The 24,053-nt window shown below is 44.5% G+C and overlaps 1 protein-coding gene across 2 annotated transcripts in view; it reads left to right on the forward strand.

The window, feature by feature from the left end:
- The window catches only part of LOC311248738 (chloride channel protein 2-like), a 154,980-nt gene that overhangs the window by 72,629 nt on the left and 58,298 nt on the right, over window positions 1-24,053 (forward strand). For both annotated transcript variants that reach the window (XM_084339569.1, XM_084339570.1), the window contains exons 11-15: window positions 3,153-3,222; window positions 3,372-3,482; window positions 7,175-7,388; window positions 20,751-20,884; window positions 22,817-23,007. In XM_084339569.1, the coding sequence (XP_084195695.1) occupies window positions 3,153-3,222; window positions 3,372-3,482; window positions 7,175-7,388; window positions 20,751-20,884; window positions 22,817-23,007 (720 nt within the window). The remainder of the gene's footprint in view (window positions 1-3,152; window positions 3,223-3,371; window positions 3,483-7,174; window positions 7,389-20,750; window positions 20,885-22,816; window positions 23,008-24,053) is intronic.

Raw genomic sequence — 24,053 nt, forward strand, 5'->3', positions numbered from 1 at the left:
CAGACCTCCCGGCCAGACAGCTCGCTCTGATTCACTCCATGACGATTCCATGCCATGACGTGTGTCTGTGTATGAGTGTTTGTTTGTTTGTTTGTTTGTGTGTGTGTGTGTATTTGTTTGTGTGTGTGTCTCTCTTTGCTTTAATGCATAGCCAGGCTATGTGGCGGAGTCTATGTTCTGTGTACCCGTAATCAAAACCATATCATACTGTTGATACTTGAATCCTATGTTGTGATCTGTGGATTCAAATAAAGTATTTGCATTGTGTGTGTGTGTGTGTGTGTGTGTGTGGATGTGTAGATGGTGGTTCTTGCGCACTATGCGCAAGGTGTGAAAGGAGCAGTGTAAGGTTGCAGGAACAGATCCATTACCTCAGCGGCGGCTAGACTTAATTACTCCTAGTCCTAACTATAGAAAGGGAGGGAGAGAGAGATTAAAAGTCTATTTGAAACCTTCAGATAAGAAAGATGACGACTGTGTTGTATTGGCAGAGCAGGAGTCCCATTCTGGCCTTGTACTGTACCTGTGTGTGTGTGCGTGTATCATCAACTATATGATCCCATTTAGGATTCTATGGAAGACATGGACACACACACAGACACCTTGTCATAGGTGATATTTCCCCTTTATTGTTTTTGGCGCTTAATTAGCAGTCTCTTCCTGTTCATCGCCGTGGCGCCGGCCAATCGGCACCGCCTGCTCATTATCCAGGTTTTGTCTCTAGTTCTTTGTCAAAGGAAGTGAGAAAGTGGTGGCTCGGTGTGACCCTCTGCTACACACTTCTGCACCGCTAGCGGACAACTCAACTGCAGTTAAATACAGGACGTCCTTATGAAACGAATTGAAATGCCATCCTTTTCTTTCTCGTTTCCTCCTCACATAGTACAGAGGTATTTTAAGAACATTTATTGTGCAAAACTGCAATAGAAAATGCAAAACCTTTTCTCAAGTGTCTACGTATATCTTGGATCCAGTGCTTTGACCATGTCTTTAAAGCCCTTTTGATCGACAGTTTGAAAAGGAATCATGTCCTTAGTTACACATGTAAACAGTGACCGCGTTTGTTATGTCGGTCCACCGCAGGCTTTTTTTGTCGTTAACTTAAAACGTAAATAATAAAATGATTCTGTTACAGCTGCTGAGCTAATGTCCATTAATATGTTCCTTTTTAATGAAATAGGTTCAAGAATCGAATCAGGATTGTTAGCAGAGAGAGAGAGAGAGAGAGAGAGAGAGAGAGGGAGGGAGGGGGCTGCTAGAGTGGAGCTAACGTTAACGTGTAGGCTACATCAACAGGCTGCTATGAGTGGAGCTAATGTTAGCTTTCTGATCAACAGTTAACATTACATAAGGTTTTAGTGCGACGTGGGCATTCCAGAATGGCGAGGATGCAAAGCATGTTAGACCATTGGACTCGTCGCAGAGTTTACATTACACATAGAAACTGCGCGTTGTCACACAGCTTTCAAACGCAGGGCGGAAGACTCGTTTGCTTCTAGAATTGAAGGTCCGCTCTGTCTATTATGAAATGACAATTGCGCGTTGACACGCCCACTACGCGAAGCCTCTGTGCTCCTAAATAATCTTTTCCAGTTTGCACATATCTATTTTTAGGGGAAAATACGAGTGAAATAGTCGCACTGTCGAGCCCTGGCTGTGGTTACGTCACGTCATTGCTATTTTAGAGCTGCTCTACCGGTTACAAGGTATAGTCAAAATCCATACCGTAGGGGCGCCCTCGTGGCGCATACCATAGTGCCTTGCGCACCTACGCGGCCGACCCGGGTTCGATCCCAGCTCCCGTCGTTATTTGTCGAATGTCCTCCCCACCTCAGACCTCCCAACACCATCACCCTGAGTATCGGGTCCCCCCAGAGCTGTGTTCTGAGCCCCCTGCTGTATTCACTATACACACACGACTGTGTGGCCAAGTTCAGCTCCAACTCCATAGTGAAGTTTGCGGACGACACAGTGGTGGTGGGGCTGATCTCTGACAACGATGAGAAGGCCTACTGGGAGGAGGTTGATGCACTGGCACGCTGGTGTCAGGACAACAGCCTGCTCCTGAACATTGGTAAAACCAAGGAGCTGATTGTGGATTTTAGGAGAACACAGCAGGGGACACACACACCACTGTGGATAAACGGGGCTACCGTGGACAGGGTGAGCAGCTTTAAGTACCTGGGGGTCCACATCTCAGAAGACCTGACATGGACAACACACACAGACTTGGTCGTAAAGAAGGCGAAGCAGCGCCTCTACCACCTGAGACAGTTAAGGAAGTTCAGAGTATCGGGGAAGATACTCCAGTCCTTCTTCTCCGGAGCTGTAGAGAGCATCTTGACTGGAAACATCACTGCCTGGTATGGAAACAGCACGGCACAGGACAAGAAGGCCCTACAGAGAGTGGTGCGCTCACTGAGCGTACTACGGTTATTGCACTACCACCCCTGCAGGTCTTATATAACAAGAGGTGCAGAATAATGAAAGACCCTCACCACCCCAACAACAGCCTGTTCAAGCTGCTGCGGTCAGGCAAACGCCTGCGCACACCAGCAACTAGGACAGAGAGACTTCGGCTCCGCTTCTTCCCCCAGGCCATCAGTGTTCCCGTTTCTTCCCCCAGGCCATCAGTCTTGAACACTGAACTCTCCACACAAAAGCACACATGAGCACACACACAACACACATACTGTATACGCTCACACACCAACAGTCACTTTAGCATGAACACACACACACATGCTGCACACGCTCACACTCAACGGTCACTTTACACAATGAAAAGGTCAAAAAAAAAAACTGGAGTGGTTCTTGTATAGTAAATAGATGGATATAGCAAGATAGCATAATGATATATAGTATAACAGATTGTATAGTAGTGTACATAAGATCCAGTGCCTCATCCGTAGCTAACATTGTATTGCACTATTGCAGGACCTTAGCATGTCTTTTACCATGCTTTTGTAAACTTTATGTACATTATACCTGTTATGTCTTATTCTTATTACTTGTATTATTGCACAATCGCTGCGGGCATGACCTCCTGCATTTCACTGTATGCTTGTATGCCGTGACAAATAAAACTCTTGACTTGACTTGACCCCTCTCTCTTTCTCTGTTTCTCTCTCCTTCTCTCTCTTTTCTACTAGTTTTGGATGTCAGCCTTGGCCACCACTATACCAGTGCCCTGTGGAGCTTTCATGCCTGTGTTTGTCATTGGTAAGAGCCCGGGAGAGTGTGTGTGTGTGTGTGGGTGTGGTAATCTGGCCAAAATAGAACCTAAGTACACTCTCGTATTATACATGCTGATTGTGTGTGTGTGTGGTGTGTGGTGTGTGTGTGTGTGCGCGCGCGCGTGTGTTTTCCAGGGGCAGCATTTGGCCGTCTGGTCGGAGAGAGCATGGCAGCTTGGTTTCCTGATGGCATCCACACAGATGGCACCATATACCCCATAGTGCCAGGGGGCTATGCTGTAGTGGGTGAGTGACACACACACACACACACACACACACACACACACACACACACACACACACACACACACACACACACACACACACACACACACACACACACACACACACACACACACACACACACACACACAAACAAACATGCACTTGTCCCCCACCTGTCAATCAACTTATCTCCCGTAGGCAGGGTTTTGAGAGCCAGCCATAGCCTTGCTATAAATGTCCATTCCATGGACACCCATTTGCTTTGAAGGACAAATATGGAAAAAAACAAACACAATGTGATCCAAAGAAGTCGGTGGTCGGTTGTGTCTAATTCGAAATATCTGGATAACTTTACTGTAGTATTTCCAAAAGTACTTTTACTTGAGTAACTTGTATTACTTGCTTTTTTTTTTTACATAAAAACAGGTGGTGTCTAGACCCTAACCTGTTACCCCACGACCTAACACTAACATGTTACCCCACTACCTAACCCTAACATGTTACCCCACTACTTAACCCTAACATGTTACACCACTACTTAACCCTAACATGTTACACCACTACTTAACCCTAACCTGTTACCCCACTACCTAACCATAACATGTCACCCCACTACCTAACCCTAACCTGTTACCCCACTACTTAACCCTAACATGTCACCCCACTACTTAACCCTAACCTGTTACCCCACTACCTAATCCTAACCTGTTACCCCACTACTTAACCCTAACCTGTTACCCCACTACCTAACCCTAACATGTTACCCCACTACCTAACCCTAACCTGTTACCCCACTACTTAACCCTAACATGTCACCCCACTACTTAACCCTAACCTGTTACCCCACTACCTAATCCTAACCTGTTACCCCACTACCTAACCCTAACCTGTTACCCCACTACCTAACCCTAACATGTCACCCCACTACCTAACCCTAACATGTCACCCCACTACCTAACCCTAACATGTTACCCCACTACCTAACCCTAACATGTTACCCCACTACCTAACCCTAACATGTCACCCCACTACCTAACCCTAACATGTTACTCCACTACCTAACCCTAACACATTACCCCACTACCTAACCCTAACATGTCACCCCACTACCTAACCCTAACATGTTACCCCACTACCTAACCCTAACATGTCACCCCACTACCTAACCCTAACATGTTACCCCACTACCTAACCCTAACATGTCACCCCACTACCTAACCCTAACATGTTACTCCACTACCTAACCCTAACATGTTACCCCACTACCTAACCCTAACATGTTACCCCACTACTTAACCCTAACATGTTACCCCACTACCTAACCCTAACATGTTACCCCACTACCTAACCTGTTACCCCACTACCTAACCCTAACCTGTTAGATTGATTGATTAAAAACTTTATTAACAGATTGCAGAATGGGTACAGTACAGTACAGCTCAATACACACAATTGTTAAGGGGATGCAGACCAGAGAAATACTTTTGTCTTGTTTACATCAGGGTCCCCCATTTTCAATTCATAATGACATTTATGACATACACAACATACAGATATACAGATATACAAATCTAATCTAATCCTCTAATCTAATCTAATCATGACATTTATGACATACATGACATACAGATATACAGTACTGTTACATTTGTGACATACAAGATATGCAAATATACAGTACTGTTAAACAGAGATCCTAACAGAAAATATATACATACGAGGGGGAAGGAACTGTACATTAGGAGGGGGTGGGTGGGTGGGAGGGAGTTTCGGACGTTTACGGGTAACGGGGGCCAGTTTAGAATTGCAGCCTCCCGTAGTTGCTCTTTGAGAGCGGTATCATGCGGCATCCAGTGGTTTCTGTCCTTAGTTACCACGGCAACCACTCACTACGCGATTCCCAGCCTTCCAGCAGAGATTGTTATTCATTTTAAACAATTTGAAGACTCACTATTCACCTAAGAAATGCGGTGAACTATAATTGTACTCAACATAAAACCCCATCACATTTTAATCACATAGTAAGTCGTTTTGTTGTTGCTGCCATCTTGAATGTCACAGATTTCTTCAGTCAAAACTCCCAGAGTGCTCTCTGTTTAAAGTACATCTGGAGGTTGATCTTCAAAGGAGACGTAAGATGCAACATAAACATGTGAGCAGTGCAGAGTTTTTCCTTACCTTCGCTGGGGTGTGTTGCATTTATTTATTTTACATTTATTTTGGATTTCATGGTGGGTTTTACAAATAAATTTGATTTGATTTTTGATTCAACACTTTTCTCAAAACGCAGACGGAAACGGTCACATGCATATTTTCCAAGAATGGTAAACCCCCCCCCCCCCCAACACTCACTCACTCACTCACTCACTCACTCACTCACTCACTCACTCACTCACTCACTCACTCACTCACTCACTCACTCACACAAAACATCCCTGTGTCTCCACGTTATTGCTCTTCAGCTTACGGTTGCGTCACTCATACGATGCAATACAATTCCCTTGCTGCCACGGTAACGCACAACGACGGCCATGCTGATTGCGTGGGTAGAGGCACCTGTTTTCTTTATTTTTTTTCTTCTTTTTTTCCCCTCTGCTGCACCTGCTGTTGTTGTTGTTGTTGTTGTTAACTTAGGTGATGAGTCACCTCCTCGTATAGACTCTCTGATGAGGCTCTTTAATCTCAGGGACAGGATAGAAGGAGGGAGAGAGGGAGGTGAAAGGAGCAAGCCAAGGACTCCATGTTAGGATTTTGCGGAGGTGGCGTTAGCATGTTTAGCTTTGACAGCTCTGCACAGCCTTGATTGAGCCCTTTGCCTCTTCCCTCAATCTGTTATTCTCTCTTCTAGACCTTTTTGGTTTTATTTACCTTATTTTCTCTTCCCTCTCAATTTTTTCTTTTTTCTCTTGCTCTCTCTCTCCCTCCCCCTTCTATCTCTCTCTGTCTGTCTCCCTCTCTGTCTCTTTCTCCCTCTTCTTCTATCTCTGTCTGTCTCTCTCTATCTCTCTCTCTCTCTCTCTCTCTCTCTCTCTCTCTCTCTCTCTCTCTCTCTCTCTCACTCTTGTTATTTTTACCTGTTATTTTTACCTGTTATTTTTCACTTCACACTTGCATCTATTTCTTTCACACTTCCATCGATTAAGCCCATTCCTTTTTCTCTGTCTTTCATTGAGAGCTCCCTCCCCACACACACACACACACACACACACACACACACACACACACACACACACACACACACACACACACACACTCTCTCATCCCACGCTCCTCTCTCTCAGTGCACCTCCCTCCCTTCCAAACGGTTCACCGAAACAGAAGGACTCGGAGGAGGTGCTGTTTTGAGCAGGTGCTGTTTTGCGGAGGTGCATCGGTTCACTAAGTCGACTCCGGCTCGTTCAGCGATTTGTAATGCGATGGGTTTGTCAGCTGTGAAACCTCAAAATTGTTTGTTGTCCCAGAGAGATATCGTATGGTAACACAGAGTAGAAAGTAGAGGATCTGGGCCGTGGAAGTAATGACACTATGAGCTGCCTGTGCATTAAAATCCATATGTCAAGTACACACTTCCTGTTCTTGAGGGCAAGTAACTTTGAGAATCGGATCAATATTATAAATACTGCATAAACAATAATGATTCCCTGTCGACCACCTCTCTCTCTCTCTCTCTCTCCCCACTTCACCCTCTCCTCTTACCCCACCCCCCTTGTTAGGCGCGGCGGCCCTGTCTGGGGCGGTCACCCACACGGTGTCCACGGCTGTGATTGTGTTTGAGCTCACGGGTCAGATCTCCCACATCCTGCCTGTGATGATCGCCGTGATCCTGGCCAATGCCGTGGCCCAGTCGCTGCAGCCCTCCCTCTACGACTCCATCATCAGGATCAAAAAGCTTCCCTACCTCCCCGAGCTGGGCTGGGGACACCACGAGTACGTACATGTACAGAACATACTCATTTATGTACTTGTTTTTGTGGACCTAAAGGAACACACCAACATTGTGGGAAATGCACATTAATAGAAAGCTATCCAGCTGCAAGCTAGCCTAGTTTAGCACAAAATAATGGATGCGGATACGCTTAGTGGCTCGTGGTTTGCATCCGCTTCCATTCATTTTATCTTAAGTTAGGCTAGCATGCAGCTGGATAGCTTTCTACTGAACGCACAGAGAGGAAACTGGTATCTTATCTTCTTGTCACTCTGGGGATTAATGAATGAATGAATGAATGAAAACTTTATTTAACAGATTGCAGAATGGGTACAATACAGTACGGCTCAATACACACAATTGTTATGGGGATGCAGACCAGAGAAAGACGTTTGTTTACATCAGGGTCCCCCTTTTTCAATTCATAGTGAAGGGGAAGACTTTAAGCGCAACATTTCCCATAATGTTGGCATGTTCCTTTAAGTGTTTTAGATGCAGAGAGAGAGAGAGAGACAGACAGACAGACAGACAACGTTCATGATTTTTTTTTTTTTTTCACTTTTTCTCACTTTCTATTTTTCTCCCATCCCAATTTCGCCTCACCAATTCTCCCTTCAATTCTCCCCCCCCCTGTCTCGAACGTTGCAAGACTATGCCTCCCACTGGTCGGCTGCAGTGAGGACCAAGCCTTGCATCACGTGTCCCCTCCGGTACACGAGGAGGCAGCTGTCGCATATTTTCACCTGAACAGCGCAATCTCTCAGTGGCGAGGAGTAACGCGTGGGAGGCTCACGCTGCCCCCGATACTTCCTGATTCTGCTGTACAGGCGCACCAACCGACCTGTAGGAGTCGCTGTCCACAACGTCCAATCCCCACCCACCGGCTTTCCCACCCTCTAACACTGCCAATTGTGTTAGTATGAACGACGGGCCATGCCGGTAGCAACACAGAGAGCTGGGCTCGATACCAGCATCTCCTGCGTTAGTGGCGAGCGCCTTGCCCACTGCGCCACTCAGCCGCCCCTGTTCATGTTCTTTATTGAGAAAGTAGGGAGACACAGGAGAAAAGGTTCTTTATTGAGACAGTAGGAAGGGAGGCTGAGAGGGAGACACAGGAGAGAAGGTTCTGGTGGGATTCGATCCCAGGCCAGCAGGGGTTACGTGTGGTCCCTAGGGGGTCTTAACCACTACACTACTCCAGCTCTCACACAACACAACGCAGGGAGAATGTGATGAGTTTTGTTCCGGAATGCAAAAATCGCTTAGAACCAAAAAAAGAGACAGAGAACAGCAGGTTGATTCATCTTGACCTAAATTGTGCATGGCTTCCACACATTATACTAGCATGCTGTTGCATTAGCAGCCTACACAAGCGCAGACGTACACGCAGACATAAAACACATGGCGAAACGGAACTTGAACATACACACACACAATTAGGGATGCCCCCCGAAACCTGGTTCTAATCTAAATTAGATTATTGATAAACTCCAACGTTAGAAATGTATTGGATTCTATTATATGTTGTACCACTGTATTGCACATTGTTGCGGGCAAGACCACCCGCATTTCATTGTATACTTGTATGCCGTGACAAATAAAACTCTTGACTTGACTTGTTATCGGTTCTGCTATCGGTACTCGAGAAATAATTTTTTTTTTAAATGTCAAGGAATTTTAACGTTGCGAACTAATCTTGTTTGCCGTTTTCTCTATCTCCTCTCTCGGTGTCTCTCTGTCTGCACGAGGAGCGGGGCTGTGCTACACACACACACTCGCGACTCGAATCGCTCACACATGCACATACGGGTACTTGAGAGATGCTGAAGCACACAGACAGACAGCTCTGCTCTCATCATGGCAGAGAGAACGAAACATTCGAAAAAAGCATGCATAGCAAGCTAAGCATGCATAGTGCGACCTGTGTAACGTTAAGTAACTTGTGTTCCGTGGGGAAAGACCGTTCATCACTGCATACAACTTGGTTTAATCCAAACGTCCATTCAGAAACTTTGTATTATGAAATAATTCTGGGATGTCCGACTATTTCCCTATGCCTTGGTGTGAGTTCAGCTTACACTGTTGACACGCCCACTACGCAAAGCGTGCACTCTCACACACACACACGCACACACGCACACACACACACACACACACACACACAGCTCCGGTCATGCATCCACTCAACTCATGGAAAATACAGCATCAGGCTATTGTTCTAAAAGTATCTCTACTAATAAAATGGAGTATTGAACCGTTTTTAACAGCTGGGTATTGGGTGGGACATTCTGATTTAAGAACTTTCTAAATAAAATAGAAAGTCCCAAAATAGTTAATTTATCTGACTGCTTGTATTAATTGATCAAAAAGTAGCCATGTGCAGTAATATAGTTATATAAAAGAATAATAAAGCAATGTTGATTCTGTTCTTAATTAATTGTTTTGCAAAATAATCAAAAAGAACCGATAAGAGTATCGATAAAGTACCTAACCGTTAAGCAGTATCGATAAGAGTAGTAGTATCGATAAAATCCTAACGATACCCATCCCTACACACAATATGATTGTAACTACATACAGGGTAAGAAGTGTTTGACTCAAAGGAACAAACTGCAGCACTTGATTCATTCAATTGCCACCAACTCTCCAGTGGACAACTTTCACTCCCTTCAATAGTTACAGCAGGTTTACCAGCCATGAGATCCCCTTTATATAAAAATTGGAAAAGAAACTTGAAAAACTTTAGAACTCAGAATGACTAATACTATTTGATTGTTATTATGAGACAGTATTTGGACTGCATGGTGTGGAATCCTTCCAGTGTGTTATTAGACCTCATCCTTGGCCAGCAGGATGGAGACTGGCCTCTCTCTTTTATGTATATGGAGAGAGGCCAGTTTAATTATCTTCTTTCCTTCTGGAGTCCGTGACAGTAGTGCTGAGAGGGACGCGGGGTGGCGAGTAGACATCAGAGACGCATCTGGTCCCCCACCTGGTTCCAGAGGCACGCGTGATTCTTACCTTAACCCTTTCACTGCCACACTACCAAATGGTTAACCCTTTCACTGCCACACTAGGTTAACCCTTTACTATCACACTACAGATGGTTAACCGTCTGTAGTGTGGTGGTGAAAGGGTTAATGAAGCTTCATGTCGCTCCATGATAATGAAAAGTTCTTTATTTTTTTATTATTTTTGGACGTGTCACAGAAATGGTGCAACCTCAAACATGTTCCTCAACCTCAGTCCTCTGCCAAAAGCATCACGGACCACTAGGGGTGTAAGGATGCGACCTCACAACGATTCGATTCGATTACGATTATTCAGGCAACGATTCAATGCATCATGAAATCTCTTCATTTGACCACGATATGATTCGATTAATTTTCTATCAGTTAATTCTCCAAAAAAAGTTGAATACACAAGAGAGATGTGGCTGGGGGAACTGATTCTCTCAGCATGAATGGACTATAGGTCAATAAAAACAATACAAATTATAATATTCTTTTAACTAATTTCGATTCTAACATATTCAAATCGATGCATCGATTCTAACACATTAGAATCGATGCATTGTTACACCCCTACGGACCACCGTATCTGTTTTGAGCCGAGAATTTAATGTGCAATCCCTCAGATTATGTATCTTCCATCTCCCTCTCCCTCTATCTCTCTCAATCTACATCTCCCTCTTTCCATCTCCGTCTCTCTCTCCTTATCTCTCTATCTTTCTCTCTTCATATCGCTCTCAACCTTCCTCTCTCTCTCCCTGTCTTGCTTGCTCACTCTCTCTCTTCCTCTCCATATTTTTGTCTATCTCTCTTGCTCTTGGTTCTCCTTTCTCCCTCCATCTTTATCTCTGTCTCTCTTGCTTCTCTTGTTCTCCCTCATCTCTCTGTCTCTCTCTGTCTGTCTCTCACCCTCTATCTCTGTCTGTCTCTCACCTCTCTATATCTCTCTCACTCTCTCACTCTCTCTCATCTCTCTGTCTCTCTCACCCTCTCTCTCTCCATCCTCTCTGTCTCTCTCCCTCCTCTGTCTCTCTCCCCTCCTCTCACTTTCCCCTCCCTCCCTCTCTTTCTCTCTCCCTCATATATCTGTCCATCTCACCCCCTCTCTCTCTCTCTCACCCTCATATCTCTCCCTCTCACCCTATCTCCCTCCCTCACGCTCCCCAACACAACATCCATCTCCACGTTATCTACTCTTCTCTTTCTCTATCTTTCTGTCACTTCTATTCTCCCCTTCTTGTCCTTTAATTATCTACCGTGTCCTTTAATTAGAGAGAGAGAGAGAGAGAGAGAGAGAGAGAGAGAGAGAGAGAGAGAGAGAGAGAGAGAGAGAGAGAGAGAGAGAGAGAGAGAGAGAGAGAGAGAGAGAGAGAGAGAGAGAGAGAGAGAGAGAGAGAGAGAGAGAGAGAGAGAGAGAGAGAGAGAGAGAGAGAGAGAGAGAGAGAGAGAGAGAGAGAGAGAGAGAGAGAGAGAGAGAGAGAGAGAGAGAGAGAGAGAGAGAGAGAGAGAGAGAGAGAGAGAGAGAGAGAGAGAAGAGAGAGAGAGAGAGAGAGAGAGAGAGAGAGAGAGAGAGAGAGAGAGAGAGAGAGAATCACAAATACAGATGATTTTGTGGGCCAGACGCATACTAATACCTAAAAAGGTGCATTTTCCTAAGGTCACTAGCTTAATTGGTAATGTTTATCTATTCAATGCATATGTTGTTGTAAATGTACTTCTGTTCATTCTCTGGTGCTGTTATAAGGTGGGTAAGGGTGGATATGGATAATTTGCTAATTCATTTTATTTTACAGATTCAAATGACATATTAGGATTCAATTAATTATTCACCCACAAGAGTTTGTAAGATTCGAGATTCTAGGCTAAACTGGTTCTGGACTATTGGAGAACAAAGTAGAATACACACACTCACACAAATCACCTCACCTCAGCTTTCAGTGGCCTCCTGCAAAACAATTAGTTCCACGGCATTGATTCAGACTAGATATGTGAAATGAAACTGGTCCTTGGACACATAAAACATCTCTCAGAGAACAGCAGGTTGAATGGGGAATTCATCTTGCTCTCTCAGACCTAAATTGTGCATGGCTTCCACACATTATACTAGCATGCTGTTGCATTAGCAGCCTACACAAGCACAGACAACACACACAACAGACACACACAGAAAGCACCTCAGCATCTCTTTAAACCACAGCTTTCACTTATCCTGCGCAAAACCAATAATTCCCACGGATAACATTTCACAGTAGGTATGATGAATTAGCAATAATTTGACAACCGAATAATACCACGCCTCGAGTCTAGTGAAAACGGATGACTGACGAGCTTTTAAAAGCGTAAACATATTTTTGATGATGGAAGTGGGATTTATTAAATAATAAGACGGAGCAGGTGTGGCTAACGCTCTGCGTTTGCTTGAATAGTGGTGTTTTTGCCGCAGAGTGCAGGCCGAGGTGTGTTTGATTTGTATCACAAGCCAGTTGAAGTGCACCGAAGTGAGGCAGCGGGACAAACATGAATTGATTGAATTCAGTTAATTCAGTCTGGGGCTCGAGTTTGACACATGTGACGGTACACAGTAAATGTTTTCACGGGCGCAGGTAAACACACACACACACACACACAACCACACACACACAACCACACTCTGTATCACACGTGCACACTCCCAACATGTATTGACTGTATCAACATGTGTTCTGACAGACACAACAAACATCATGTATCCGACACAGCACACACACAACACACACACACGGCACAGCTGGTAGTTTCAGTATCATCTTCACCTACATAAAATAAACATTTTAAATAAAGAATTACTTTCATTCAATTGCAAAAAAATAAAATAAAACGTTTGTCTGGAAAGCTGTATATTGGGTCATATTTCACTGAAGTATCTTTATCATGACAGGTTCATTCACCAATCTAAGTATGAGTACCAGTATTTAGGGACCAGTATGAATATGTTGTCAGAAACATAATTTGAGTGAACCGTTTAGGTGATTGGATGCTGTCATTCTCCATAGATTATACTCATTCGACTATTAGTCGACTTAAAAAATTAAAAAAAAACTTTTTTTAATGTATTTTTTTTTATCATTCCATTTGGGCTGTGGGGGGTGGTTAATGTCTGAAGGAGTCGACTGAAGGCTTCTTGTCCTCTGCAAAAGCATGCAATTGGTCCACTGATGGATATATCTTGATATTGTGTTCATTAGATGGGTGAAATCCTCTTTCAGTGCCTCTGTGCCTGTTTTCATAGGCAGTTAGCCTCTGGTATGCGTGCCATTAGCTAGGCCTCTTTTCTTTTGGAAAGAATGATCAAAAGAAAAAGAAATGTATAATATATATATATATATATTTTTTGTATTCGACTAAGAGGTTGGCAGTCGACTACGGCTCCTTTCGACCGATTAATTGACTAATAGGGGTCAGCCCTAATCAGCTTATAATATGCATTTCACGTTGTGTGACTTGTAGTGCGGTGAAATACCATGCACATCAACATGGGCTATTGACGTCGGCTGGCGTGTGTAGTGACTATTTCCATTGACCAATCAACGGTCTGCAGTATAGGGTTGCAGCACGGGTAGGGTGTTGTGTACCCCAGAGCCCTAGCTAAAACAGTACGGGTTGGCGCGGCTCCGCACAGGTCCATTGGAAGGAAAAAGTAAACAAAGCGGCAGCACAGATTTCAGCATGGCACAGCAAAGTAGTGTAAAAGCTCCATATGAGTACCAGTATTTAGGGGCCAGTATGAGTACCAGTATTTAGGGGCCAGTATGAGTACCAGTATTTAGGGGCCAGTATGAGTACCAGTATTTAGGGGCCAGTATGAGTACCATTATTTAGGGGCCAGTATGAGTACCAGTATTTAGGGGCCAGTATGAGTACCAGTATTTAGGGGCCAGTATGAGTACCAGTATTTAGGGGCCAGTATGAGTACCAGTATTTAGGGGCCAGTATGAGTACCAGTATTTAGGGGCCAGTATGAGTACCAGTATTTAGGGGCCAGTATGAGTACCAGTGTTTAGGGACCAGTATGAGTACCAGTATTTAGGGGCCAGTATGAGTACCAGTATGTAGGGGCCCGTATGAGTACCAGTATTTAGGGACCAGTATGAGTACCAGTATTTAGGGACCAGTATGAGTACCAGTATTTAAAGATCAGTTCACCACCGATCCTGGTACTACAGATACCATCAGTGCAGCTTTTCATTGTGGGATCATGTGTGTGTGCGTGTTTGTCAGTGCCTTGACAGTGGAGAATCTCTTTCTTTCTTGCGCGCCTACACGCACACACACACACACACACACACACACACACACACACGCACACACACACACACACTGTCCCTTAGTGTCTCTCGTTAGAACATGCCTCTGGTCTCGTCTTTCACTCCCTCTCTCTTTTGATCTCTCCATCTTCACTCTTGGAGTGGTATTTCAAACCCTAAGTGGTGAGAAGTGTTGGAACTATTATGTAACATCAGTCTGTACAGTGTGTGTGTACACGGGTGTGCTTGTGCGTGCAGTCATGCGTCTGTGTAGGCGTGCGTATCGGAGAGTGCAATCATGTGTAGGTGTGTGCACAGTCAATTGTGTGTACACGCATGCAATTAAATGTGTAATCATGTGTGTGTTGGTGTGTCTCGTCTTGTGCCCCTGGCGGGTTTCATAATGGCCAATTAGGAAGTGGCCTTGTCCACAGTCTACTGTTGTCCACAGCTGTCTGACACCAGAGACGTTGTATTGTCTCTATTTGACTGGTGTTCAGCTCTTCCCATACCAAGATGAACTATAGTAAAACAAAACAATATAATGATATTTTATTATTACTATTATAAATAGAATATATATATACAGAAGTAGTTGGTTGGTCAGTCCACAGAAATGTCCACAAACCTCTAGCGGCCATAGGTTTTGCCCTAGGAGGCTGCAATTTTGCATGGAGGTCAACTGTGTGAAAGTGTGTGTGTGTGTGTGTTTTCATGCCAATTGGCTAAAAGAGGGGCGTGGCAATGGGAGTGGCCTATCACAAAAAGGTTGCAGCTATTGCAAATGTATGCTTGTTTCCGTGTGTTCGACAGTGTTTTTGTATATGCAGTGCAGTGCAACGCAAGATACACCGGGTTCGACTCCGGCTGTCGGCGTTGCCTCCGGCTTGGGCCAGCCATCATACTAACTCAATTGGCAGAGTTAGCGGGTGGAAGTCGATGGGTGGTAATCTGGACGTTGTGGACAGCGACTTCTACAGGTCGGTTGGGGACGCCTGCACAGCAGAGACAGGAAATGGCGGGGGTAGTGTGAGCCTCCCACACGTTACACCTCGCCAATGAGAGTCCGCGCTGGCAGGTGAAAAGATGTGAAGTGAAAAGATGTGACAGGCTGCCGCCAGTGGGGGGCATATGCGAGCAATGTTCAAGACAGGGGAGGGGAGAATTGGCACAGTGGAATTGGGATGGGAGAAAAATAGAAAGAGAAGAAAAAGTGGATAATAAAAAAACAATGTATTCCTGTGTTTTTTTCCATAGAAACACTACGTATATGGTTATTTCTATAGTGATTCACTACGGTATTTTTATACTAATTTGTGTATGACAAAAACACAGGAATGCTACTATAGGTACATTTCCTATGGGTTTCAAGCTTCTCTAGCCCCTCCTCTCTGGACAATCTAGATTTACAGATCTATTAGCATAGAACAGGACAGCGCAAGATGCCTAAAAACGAATCTGAAACACGTTAGTCAAAGCATGTTGCTATAATGGATTGACATATACTAATTGGATGATTAATGAGATTTATAACAGATATATGGCTGTAATGGATCATAATGTGTTCTGATAATGATGCTGGTTATAATTAGAATTATAATTAATTGTAAAGAATAACATTGTGTCTCTTCAAGAAGTACAGTATGATCCATTAGAAATGCCTGTACATATTAGAAATGGGTTTTTCCTAGTCTCCGTGTGGATTTGGCAGAACATTATTTAGGTGCTGAAGAAAGATGTCCTTGCCATTTGGCCAGGGTTTGGAGTCTTCAGATTAACAACCCTAAACAAGCTGTTCAGAATTTATTTTGAATTATATTATTGTCATTTGCAATGGCACAGGCAATACATTAGCCTTAATTAACAAATTAGCTGTGCTTTTTGGAGCCAGGAACACTGTCTACCTAATCTATTGTGCAGTTTGTGAAAGGTAGCCAGGCAGGGAAGAACATCATTAATTTAAAAGTTGGTGTGTTGCTACATCTACCAAACATGGAGTATTCCATACAGGGGAAGAAAGAGTGTGGAAATAAATAATTAAAATTAAATTTAGACTTGTTGAGAAGATGCATAAACATGTACCGGTAATATAACTGATTTTAGCTGTAGTAGAGTAGTGCATGTGCACACAAAGACTGAACTGTCCTGGAGCACAGGAATGACATGTTGATACATAAAACAATGACTGAACTGTCCTGGAGAACAGGAATGACATGTTGATACAGATAGAAATGTGACATTCCCTTCGTTTTAACTCGAAACTGCGATCGTTAACAAAAGCATGTTTTAGGTCCGGTAAAATACGACACTGTGACCGGTACAGAAGCATGTTTTAGGTATAAAAAAAATACCAGCAGGTTACCTAAGATAGACCTTACCTCAGTCAGAAGGTACTCCAAAATGAATAAATCCCAGTCGTCCCATGGCGATCGCCATTACTCGTGTATATTGGGCATGGCTACCATACGGGAAAGAATAGGTCTGAGGCAACAAATCTCCTCCCGATTGCTATGTCCTGATCCACTCCGAGGCGGAAGCAGCCGGAGGTAAACTCTGTACTGGAAGACAACTGATATCCCCAGTTCAAAAAAGGTAGGTGATACTGCCACCTGGCGGGATTCGATCGTCATTGCAATTCCAACATAGGCAGCTGTGCCAGGGAGACCCAGGCAGCTCCGAGCGAGTGTTTAGAACGGGGATCAAAGGAGAAAGATCAAAGGATCAAAACCAGAGAAAAGTCGGGTTTGGCGCTCAACGGTTGGCGCCGGAACCCGACTTTTCTCTGGTTTGGCGGGCAAAGAGTTAAGAGAGACTTACAAACGTAAACATGTCAACATTATGGGAAATGTGCTTACCGTCCTCTCCAGAGTCAGACAAGAAGATGGATACCAATTTCCTCTCTGTGCGTTCAGTAGAGAGCTATCCGGCTGCAAGCTAGCCTAGCTTAGCACAAATTAATGGAAGCAGATACGGATCACTAGCTTAAAACTCCGGGAGAGGTGTTTTCGGCCAACAAGTTTCAAGTTTTGTTTTATTTGTCACATATAATGTACATTACAGTGAAATGCTTGGTTCTGTATGAGAATGATTGGGCTAGCTAGGCTAGCTGGTCTGTATCCGCTTCCATTAATTTGTGCTAAGCTACAGTAGGCTAGCTTGCAGCCGGATAGCTTTTTTACAGAACGCATAGAGAGGAAATCAGTATCTATCTTCTTGTCTGACTCCAGAGGAGATGGTAAGTGTATTTCAACATAATGCTGGCGTGTTCCTTTTAAAGTAGAATTAATCAGATTTGATATCCACTGTGATGATATGAACTGGGGGATTAGCGCTGGCAGGCGTTCGGGGCTAGAGGACGATTGCACAGTGTTACTTTCTCTCTCGCTCTCAGATCCCAATCAGACCAAAATACACCGGTTGGATGTCTGGGCAGAGCTTGAATGGAGGTGGTGACCTTAGCTTTTAGGTCGGATCATATAGAGTTTTCACTGTACCGCGGAACAGAGGGTTTGGCCTGAGTTGGCGTGCTGGCACAGGCACACACACACACACACGGCAGGGCTTGGCAGCGGAAGCCGGGCAGCTGCCGCCATGTTCAGGAGGTTGGCACGGGCAGACAGGAAGGAAGGCTGTGTGTTTACAGCCACTCGTACGCCCAGGCAATACAATTCTGCTGAGGTGGGATCTGCTTGCACAATGGCACCTGGTCCTCCACACACACACAAACACACAGCCCGTATACCGCCAGCGCCGGAACATCCGGATGACTCATCGACAGCGCAACACGTTTGGCAGGGTCGACCGCTGAGCTGAGAGTGTTGCTTAACACTTTCCGTGCCGGCCGTGTTTTCCTTTTTACCCCCTTGAATGCCGCCACGGGTCCACTTCAATGATAGCGCTCTCATATTTGTGAACGCATAATCTATGTCTTAAATTATGGCTATGTGTCTAATCTGGCCGTCGCTTATCAATGACTTGTTTGCAGTCAACATTGTCGAAACGGATTGTTTTTTAATCGGTTCATATCCGTTTTATAGCATTTTGAAAATCGCTCGTTCTCTCGAAAATTTCCGGAAAATTTTAAGATTCCCCCATAAACGGCATTTACTGGAATATTCTGGAATACACTAGACACGTTGTCATTTGTCGGCCTATTTATGAATCGTTTTCAAATAAAAGCTAGATTATCGATAGTATGTGTACTTATGCACGCTATAGAAGTGGGCTGAAAAATCTATTCTCATTTCCTCAACATCACACACACACACACGGCACATGCTGATATCTCAGTGAATACAGCTCTGATTATCCTAAAACTGGTAACATAGACTCCTTACCTTAGATCAGATGTTCTCCAAAAAGATTATTCCAATTCCTGATCGCCATTCCAAATATCGATCGCGTTTATTGATTGATTATTGGCTGCTGTAAATATATATTCCATGCTGCTTTCCAACTCGCGATCACTTCCCTCATCATCAGACGGCTTGCCAGCACAGTGGAGCCAGTAGGCTCCCCCCACAGGGATCTCCCAGTATAATCGAATGACCTGCAGTCACACAGGGATAGACGATAGGGGGCGGTATTTTCCCATCTGAGCTCCTAGAGCAGGGGTGGGCAATTATTTTTCCCAGGGGGCCAAATGAGCAACTGAAAATATTTTGGCGGGCCGGGCCAAAATTCCAAACTTAATTATGCATAATATACATTTTATTTCTATATAAAAAGCAGTAAATGGCATTGTTTTGACCGCTGGTAAGAGTGTATGTTATTATTTGGCAATTAAAAGGTGAGGTTAGCTTTCAAAAATATCATTTATTCAAATCGAATTTCCAAAATTTCTCATTTTCAGTCACATTAATAACAAAGGGCATTTTGAGTTTCATATAATATTGAAACAAGGATCTTCTTAGCTTTCTTAAGACATCACATCATAATAAACAAGACATGTCACTGAACTGTGTAAAGAAAAGTGTCCCAGTTTTGTAGCCTTTTTGACTTTACATGCCTATATTAAACATTTAATGTTTTCAGAACTGTGCAAAAAAAACAATGTGTCCCATTTCACTTGTTATATTTCCACATTTTAGTGTTCTTCAGTTCCTTTTTTTCATTCAGTGTGCGAAATCCAGTCTCTTTTGAGCTTTAACAAGTCCATCAAAGTCAGGTTGAATGTCTGAGGTGGAGATGCGAAGCACAGCTGACAGATGTTCATCAAAAAAATCAATCGACAATTCACGTCGTCGGCACTCGACGGGGGGCTTTTTTTAGCTTGACTCCCATATTGTCTTGTACTTTATTGGCTTGTACTGTAATGTAATTGGTTTTATCTGTGATCTGTGTCTATATGTCACATGTTTTTATCCTGTCTCTTGTAATGTTACACAGATAATAAAGTACCCAACTAACTCGTCCACATAAAAAAAAAGTCGAATAATAATAATAAACAAACGGGTAAATGTACCCCTCCATCAGGCTTACGTATGCCTCAGAAACAATAAAAGCAGAACATCAATAGATATACAGTCAAAGATATACAGTAGATATACAACAAAGCAGAGCCAAGCATCCCGATAGGACATTAGCATCCAATACTGGGTTGTATTAAAGCTGATGCATGTTACTGTAAAGAGTAAATAATAAATGTACCAGAGTAAAGAAGATACCAGAGTAAATAAGATACCAGAGTAAATTATAACTCAACACTTTCCATTTCTCCTCCTATCCTCCCTCTCCTCTCCGCCCCCTCTCTCTCTCAACTCTACCTCTCATCCTCCTCTCCACTCATCCCACTTCCCTCCTCCCCTTTTCCCCTTGTCTTTCTCTCCTTCTTTCCACTTATTCCCCTCATCTCATCCCTCTCTCCCCCTCTCCTCTCCTCTTACCTCCTCTCCTCTCTCCCCATCTCCTCTATTCTCCTCTTCTCTTCTCTTGTCCTCACCCTCTCTTCCCCTCCTCTCCTCGCTTCTCACCCCCCCATCTAATCTCCTCTCCTCTCTTCCCCCTCTCATCTACTATCTTCTCTTTCCCTCTCCACCCCCCCCCTCTCCTCCTCCCTTCCTCCTATCAGGAAGTATAACATTCGTGTGGAGGATATAATGGTGAGAGATATCCGGTACATCACCCTGAACTGCTGCTACAGAGACATGCACGACGTCCTGCTGGCCGGACCCCTGAAAACCCTAGCCCTGGTGGAGTCTGTTGGTGAGACATACACACACACACACACACACACACACTGTACATCTTGGATGGATCATCAGAAAACATGTTGTGACAAACGCTCCACACGACCCCCAGTGGTAACTAGTGCATGGCGCATGCTGTGTTGCACCACCATGCTTCCTGACACCATGGCGCCCAGTGGTAACTAGTGCATGCTGTGTTGCACCACCATGCTTCCTGACACCATGGCGCCCAGTGGTAACTAGTGCATGCTGTGTTGCACCACCATGCTTCCTGACACCATGGCGCCCAGTGGTAACTAGTGCATGCTGTGTTGCACCACCATGCTTCCTGACACCATGGCGCCCAGTGGTAACTAGTGCATGCTGTGTTGCACCACCATGCTTCCTGACACCATGGCGCCCAGTGGTAACTAGTGCATGCTGTGTTGCACCACCATGCTTCCTGACACCCATCAGCAGACGTAACCAATATTTTTGTTCCGCCTGGCTATGTTATCAAAAGTGAAAGTACAAAGAAACAAAACCACTATATGACTACAGCAATTACTACACTATTATACAGATTACAGCAATTACTTCACTTCACTTTTTATTGAGGATTTTGAAACACCATTATTTCTGTGACACAAGAGGCGCTTCATTCTCTAGGACAAAGAGACAATTTCCCTATAAAGATTTTTTTTTATTTATTGTAGATATGGACATTCGTCTTCCTCCAAACCAGTACTAGCAGGTGCCGGAGCAGCAGTTTCACCACTATCACCAACGGATCGTCATGGCGTTTCCACAAACTGAAGAATATTCACAATTGCAAATGGCTGTGTGGTTTTGTGGGAGATACGCCTCAACTTTTCCTAACGATAATAAAATAGATACAAAACCTACTTAAGTACTGTAACGACAAGTGTTTACGTCGTTAGACACTGCTTGTGCACAGAGCACATTTTCAGATGGCTGCTAGCTCCGTCCCGCTGAAGCACAGATGTGGTGTTCCGAGACCGTCTCAGTTATACGTCGTGCCGGAGCAATTAACCATTTAACCAAATACATAATCAGCACGTTCTGTCACAAAAGAAATTACTTTAAACAAACAAGCCGGCACTGCGCACATCAGACACGTGCCTAATGCATGCTCGGGCTACGTGTGCACGCATTCACACACACACACACACACACACACACACACACACACACACACACACACACACACACACACACACACACACACTGCGTATCATTTGCCACTGTTACATAACTCACCCTGGTCATTCTGCAAGATGTGGTTTAAATTTCCCACAGTCACACCACCTTTCTAAAGGAACTCTCTCTCTTTCTCTCCCTCTAATCCCCCACCCCCTCTCTCATCTCTCTCTTCCTCCTCTCCTGGCCTCTTCTCATGTCTCTCCTCTCATTTAATCTATTTCTCCTCCCCTCATCTTCCCTCTCTCTCTCTCTGAATCGTTATCTTTTTCCGCGAACTAAACTTGTTCCCTCTCTCTCTCTCTCTCTCTCTCTCTCTCTCTCTCTCTCTCTCTCTCTCTCTCTCTCTCTCTCTCTCTCTCTCTTTTCCCCCCCCCCATCTCTCCCTGGGATTGCTTTCTCCTTTCTTCAATCCTGTCATTCCCAATCCACCCTCCCATTCCCTTCCTCTCATATCTCCTCATCCTCCCTATTCCTCCTTGCTGCTCTCTATTATTCCTCCACTACATCCTCATCCTCCCCCTCATCTCCCAATCTCATCCCACTCCCCACCCACACCTCCGCCTGCTCCCCCTAATCATCCCTATGGTCTCCTCCTCTTCCCCCGTCTACTCCTCACCACCTCCTCTCCTCCCAATCTTCTCCTGTTGTCCCCCTACTTCACCCTCCCTGTCATCTCCTCTCTCATCCTCATCTCCGTCCTCAACCCTCATCACCTCCCCATATCGTTCCCTCCCTCCCTAAACAGAGTCTATGATCCTGCTGGGCTCCATTGAGCGTGCCCAACTCCAGGCCCTGCTCTCCCAACAGCTGGGTCGCCCGCACCGCCTGGAGTACATCCGGGAGCGGGCCACGGCGGAGAAGAAGCGCATGTCGGTGGTCTCCCACCCGAGCAGTGAGGACGGCAGTCAACGTGCCAACCAGGAGGTCCGCTTCCAGGTGAGGGGGATTTGGACGGGGGTGTGGGGGTAACGTAATGGGATGACTGTCATCTGTTACAGTAAGTTCTTTATTGGCTATATTTATTGTAACATATAATATAACTGATAGGGCATACAGACCCTCATCTGCACCATTGATTTCACTGTCTTTTAAGTTAATTATATTTTCTACTATTACCCTGTCCATACCTGTACCTCCCATCCCCCATGCTGCTATGATGCCTGCATTTCCCCAGAAAAGCATTTATCTTGTGAGACAACTTTTGGAGACACCTGTTCCATATCACATATCCGTACAAACTCCTAGCTTGAGGATCTGTAGGGAAATAAACCAAAAAGAAGAAAGCTACAGCACTGTCTGTAATACTGTAGACTGGATGACGTTGAACCTAAAATAACTTTTCATTAAGCTAGTCATTAGCTTGCCAGTAAATTAGAATGACGCAATGTATTCATCAAAATAGAACACTGAGACCACCTTCACAATATGAATGATGACGGGCATCTCCAGCTATGACATTCGTCTCCATTAGTTGTTTACATTTCATCCAACGAAGGACGCATTTTTCTTGCTGGTGTATTTAAAGAAATGTTCTTGGAGGCCTATATACGCAGGTCCCTGGAGCGAGTGGAGTGTAGGTGTGAAATTCCATCAGTTACACACCCTGACTGTGTGTGTGTGTGTGGCTGTGACAGATGGATAGCTTAGAGCCTTCACATGCCTTATTAAACCATTAATAAGGGAGGGATAGTGTGTGTGTATGTGTGTGTGCGCCTAGCTCCCAGATTGGGTTTTGGAGGTAGACATTGTCTAACTTTGTTCAGTGAGCTTGTTGCTGTGCTCAGAATGTTGATTTCAACTCTCACGCACACACATACACACAAACACACACTCTCTTACACCATTCAGCAGTTTGCAGTGAATCGAGTAGTATAGAACACCCTCAAGCAACAGGGATTTGGGGGAGGGTGTCACACACACACACACACTCTCTCTCTCTCTCTCTCTCTCTCTCTCTCTCTCTCTCTCTCTCTCTCTCTCTA

The sequence above is a fragment of the Notolepis coatsorum genome (assembly GCF_963971535.1).
Source record: "Notolepis coatsorum genome assembly, contig: SCAFFOLD_228, whole genome shotgun sequence".
In the NCBI taxonomy this organism is placed as follows: Eukaryota; Metazoa; Chordata; class Actinopteri; order Aulopiformes; family Paralepididae; genus Notolepis; species Notolepis coatsorum.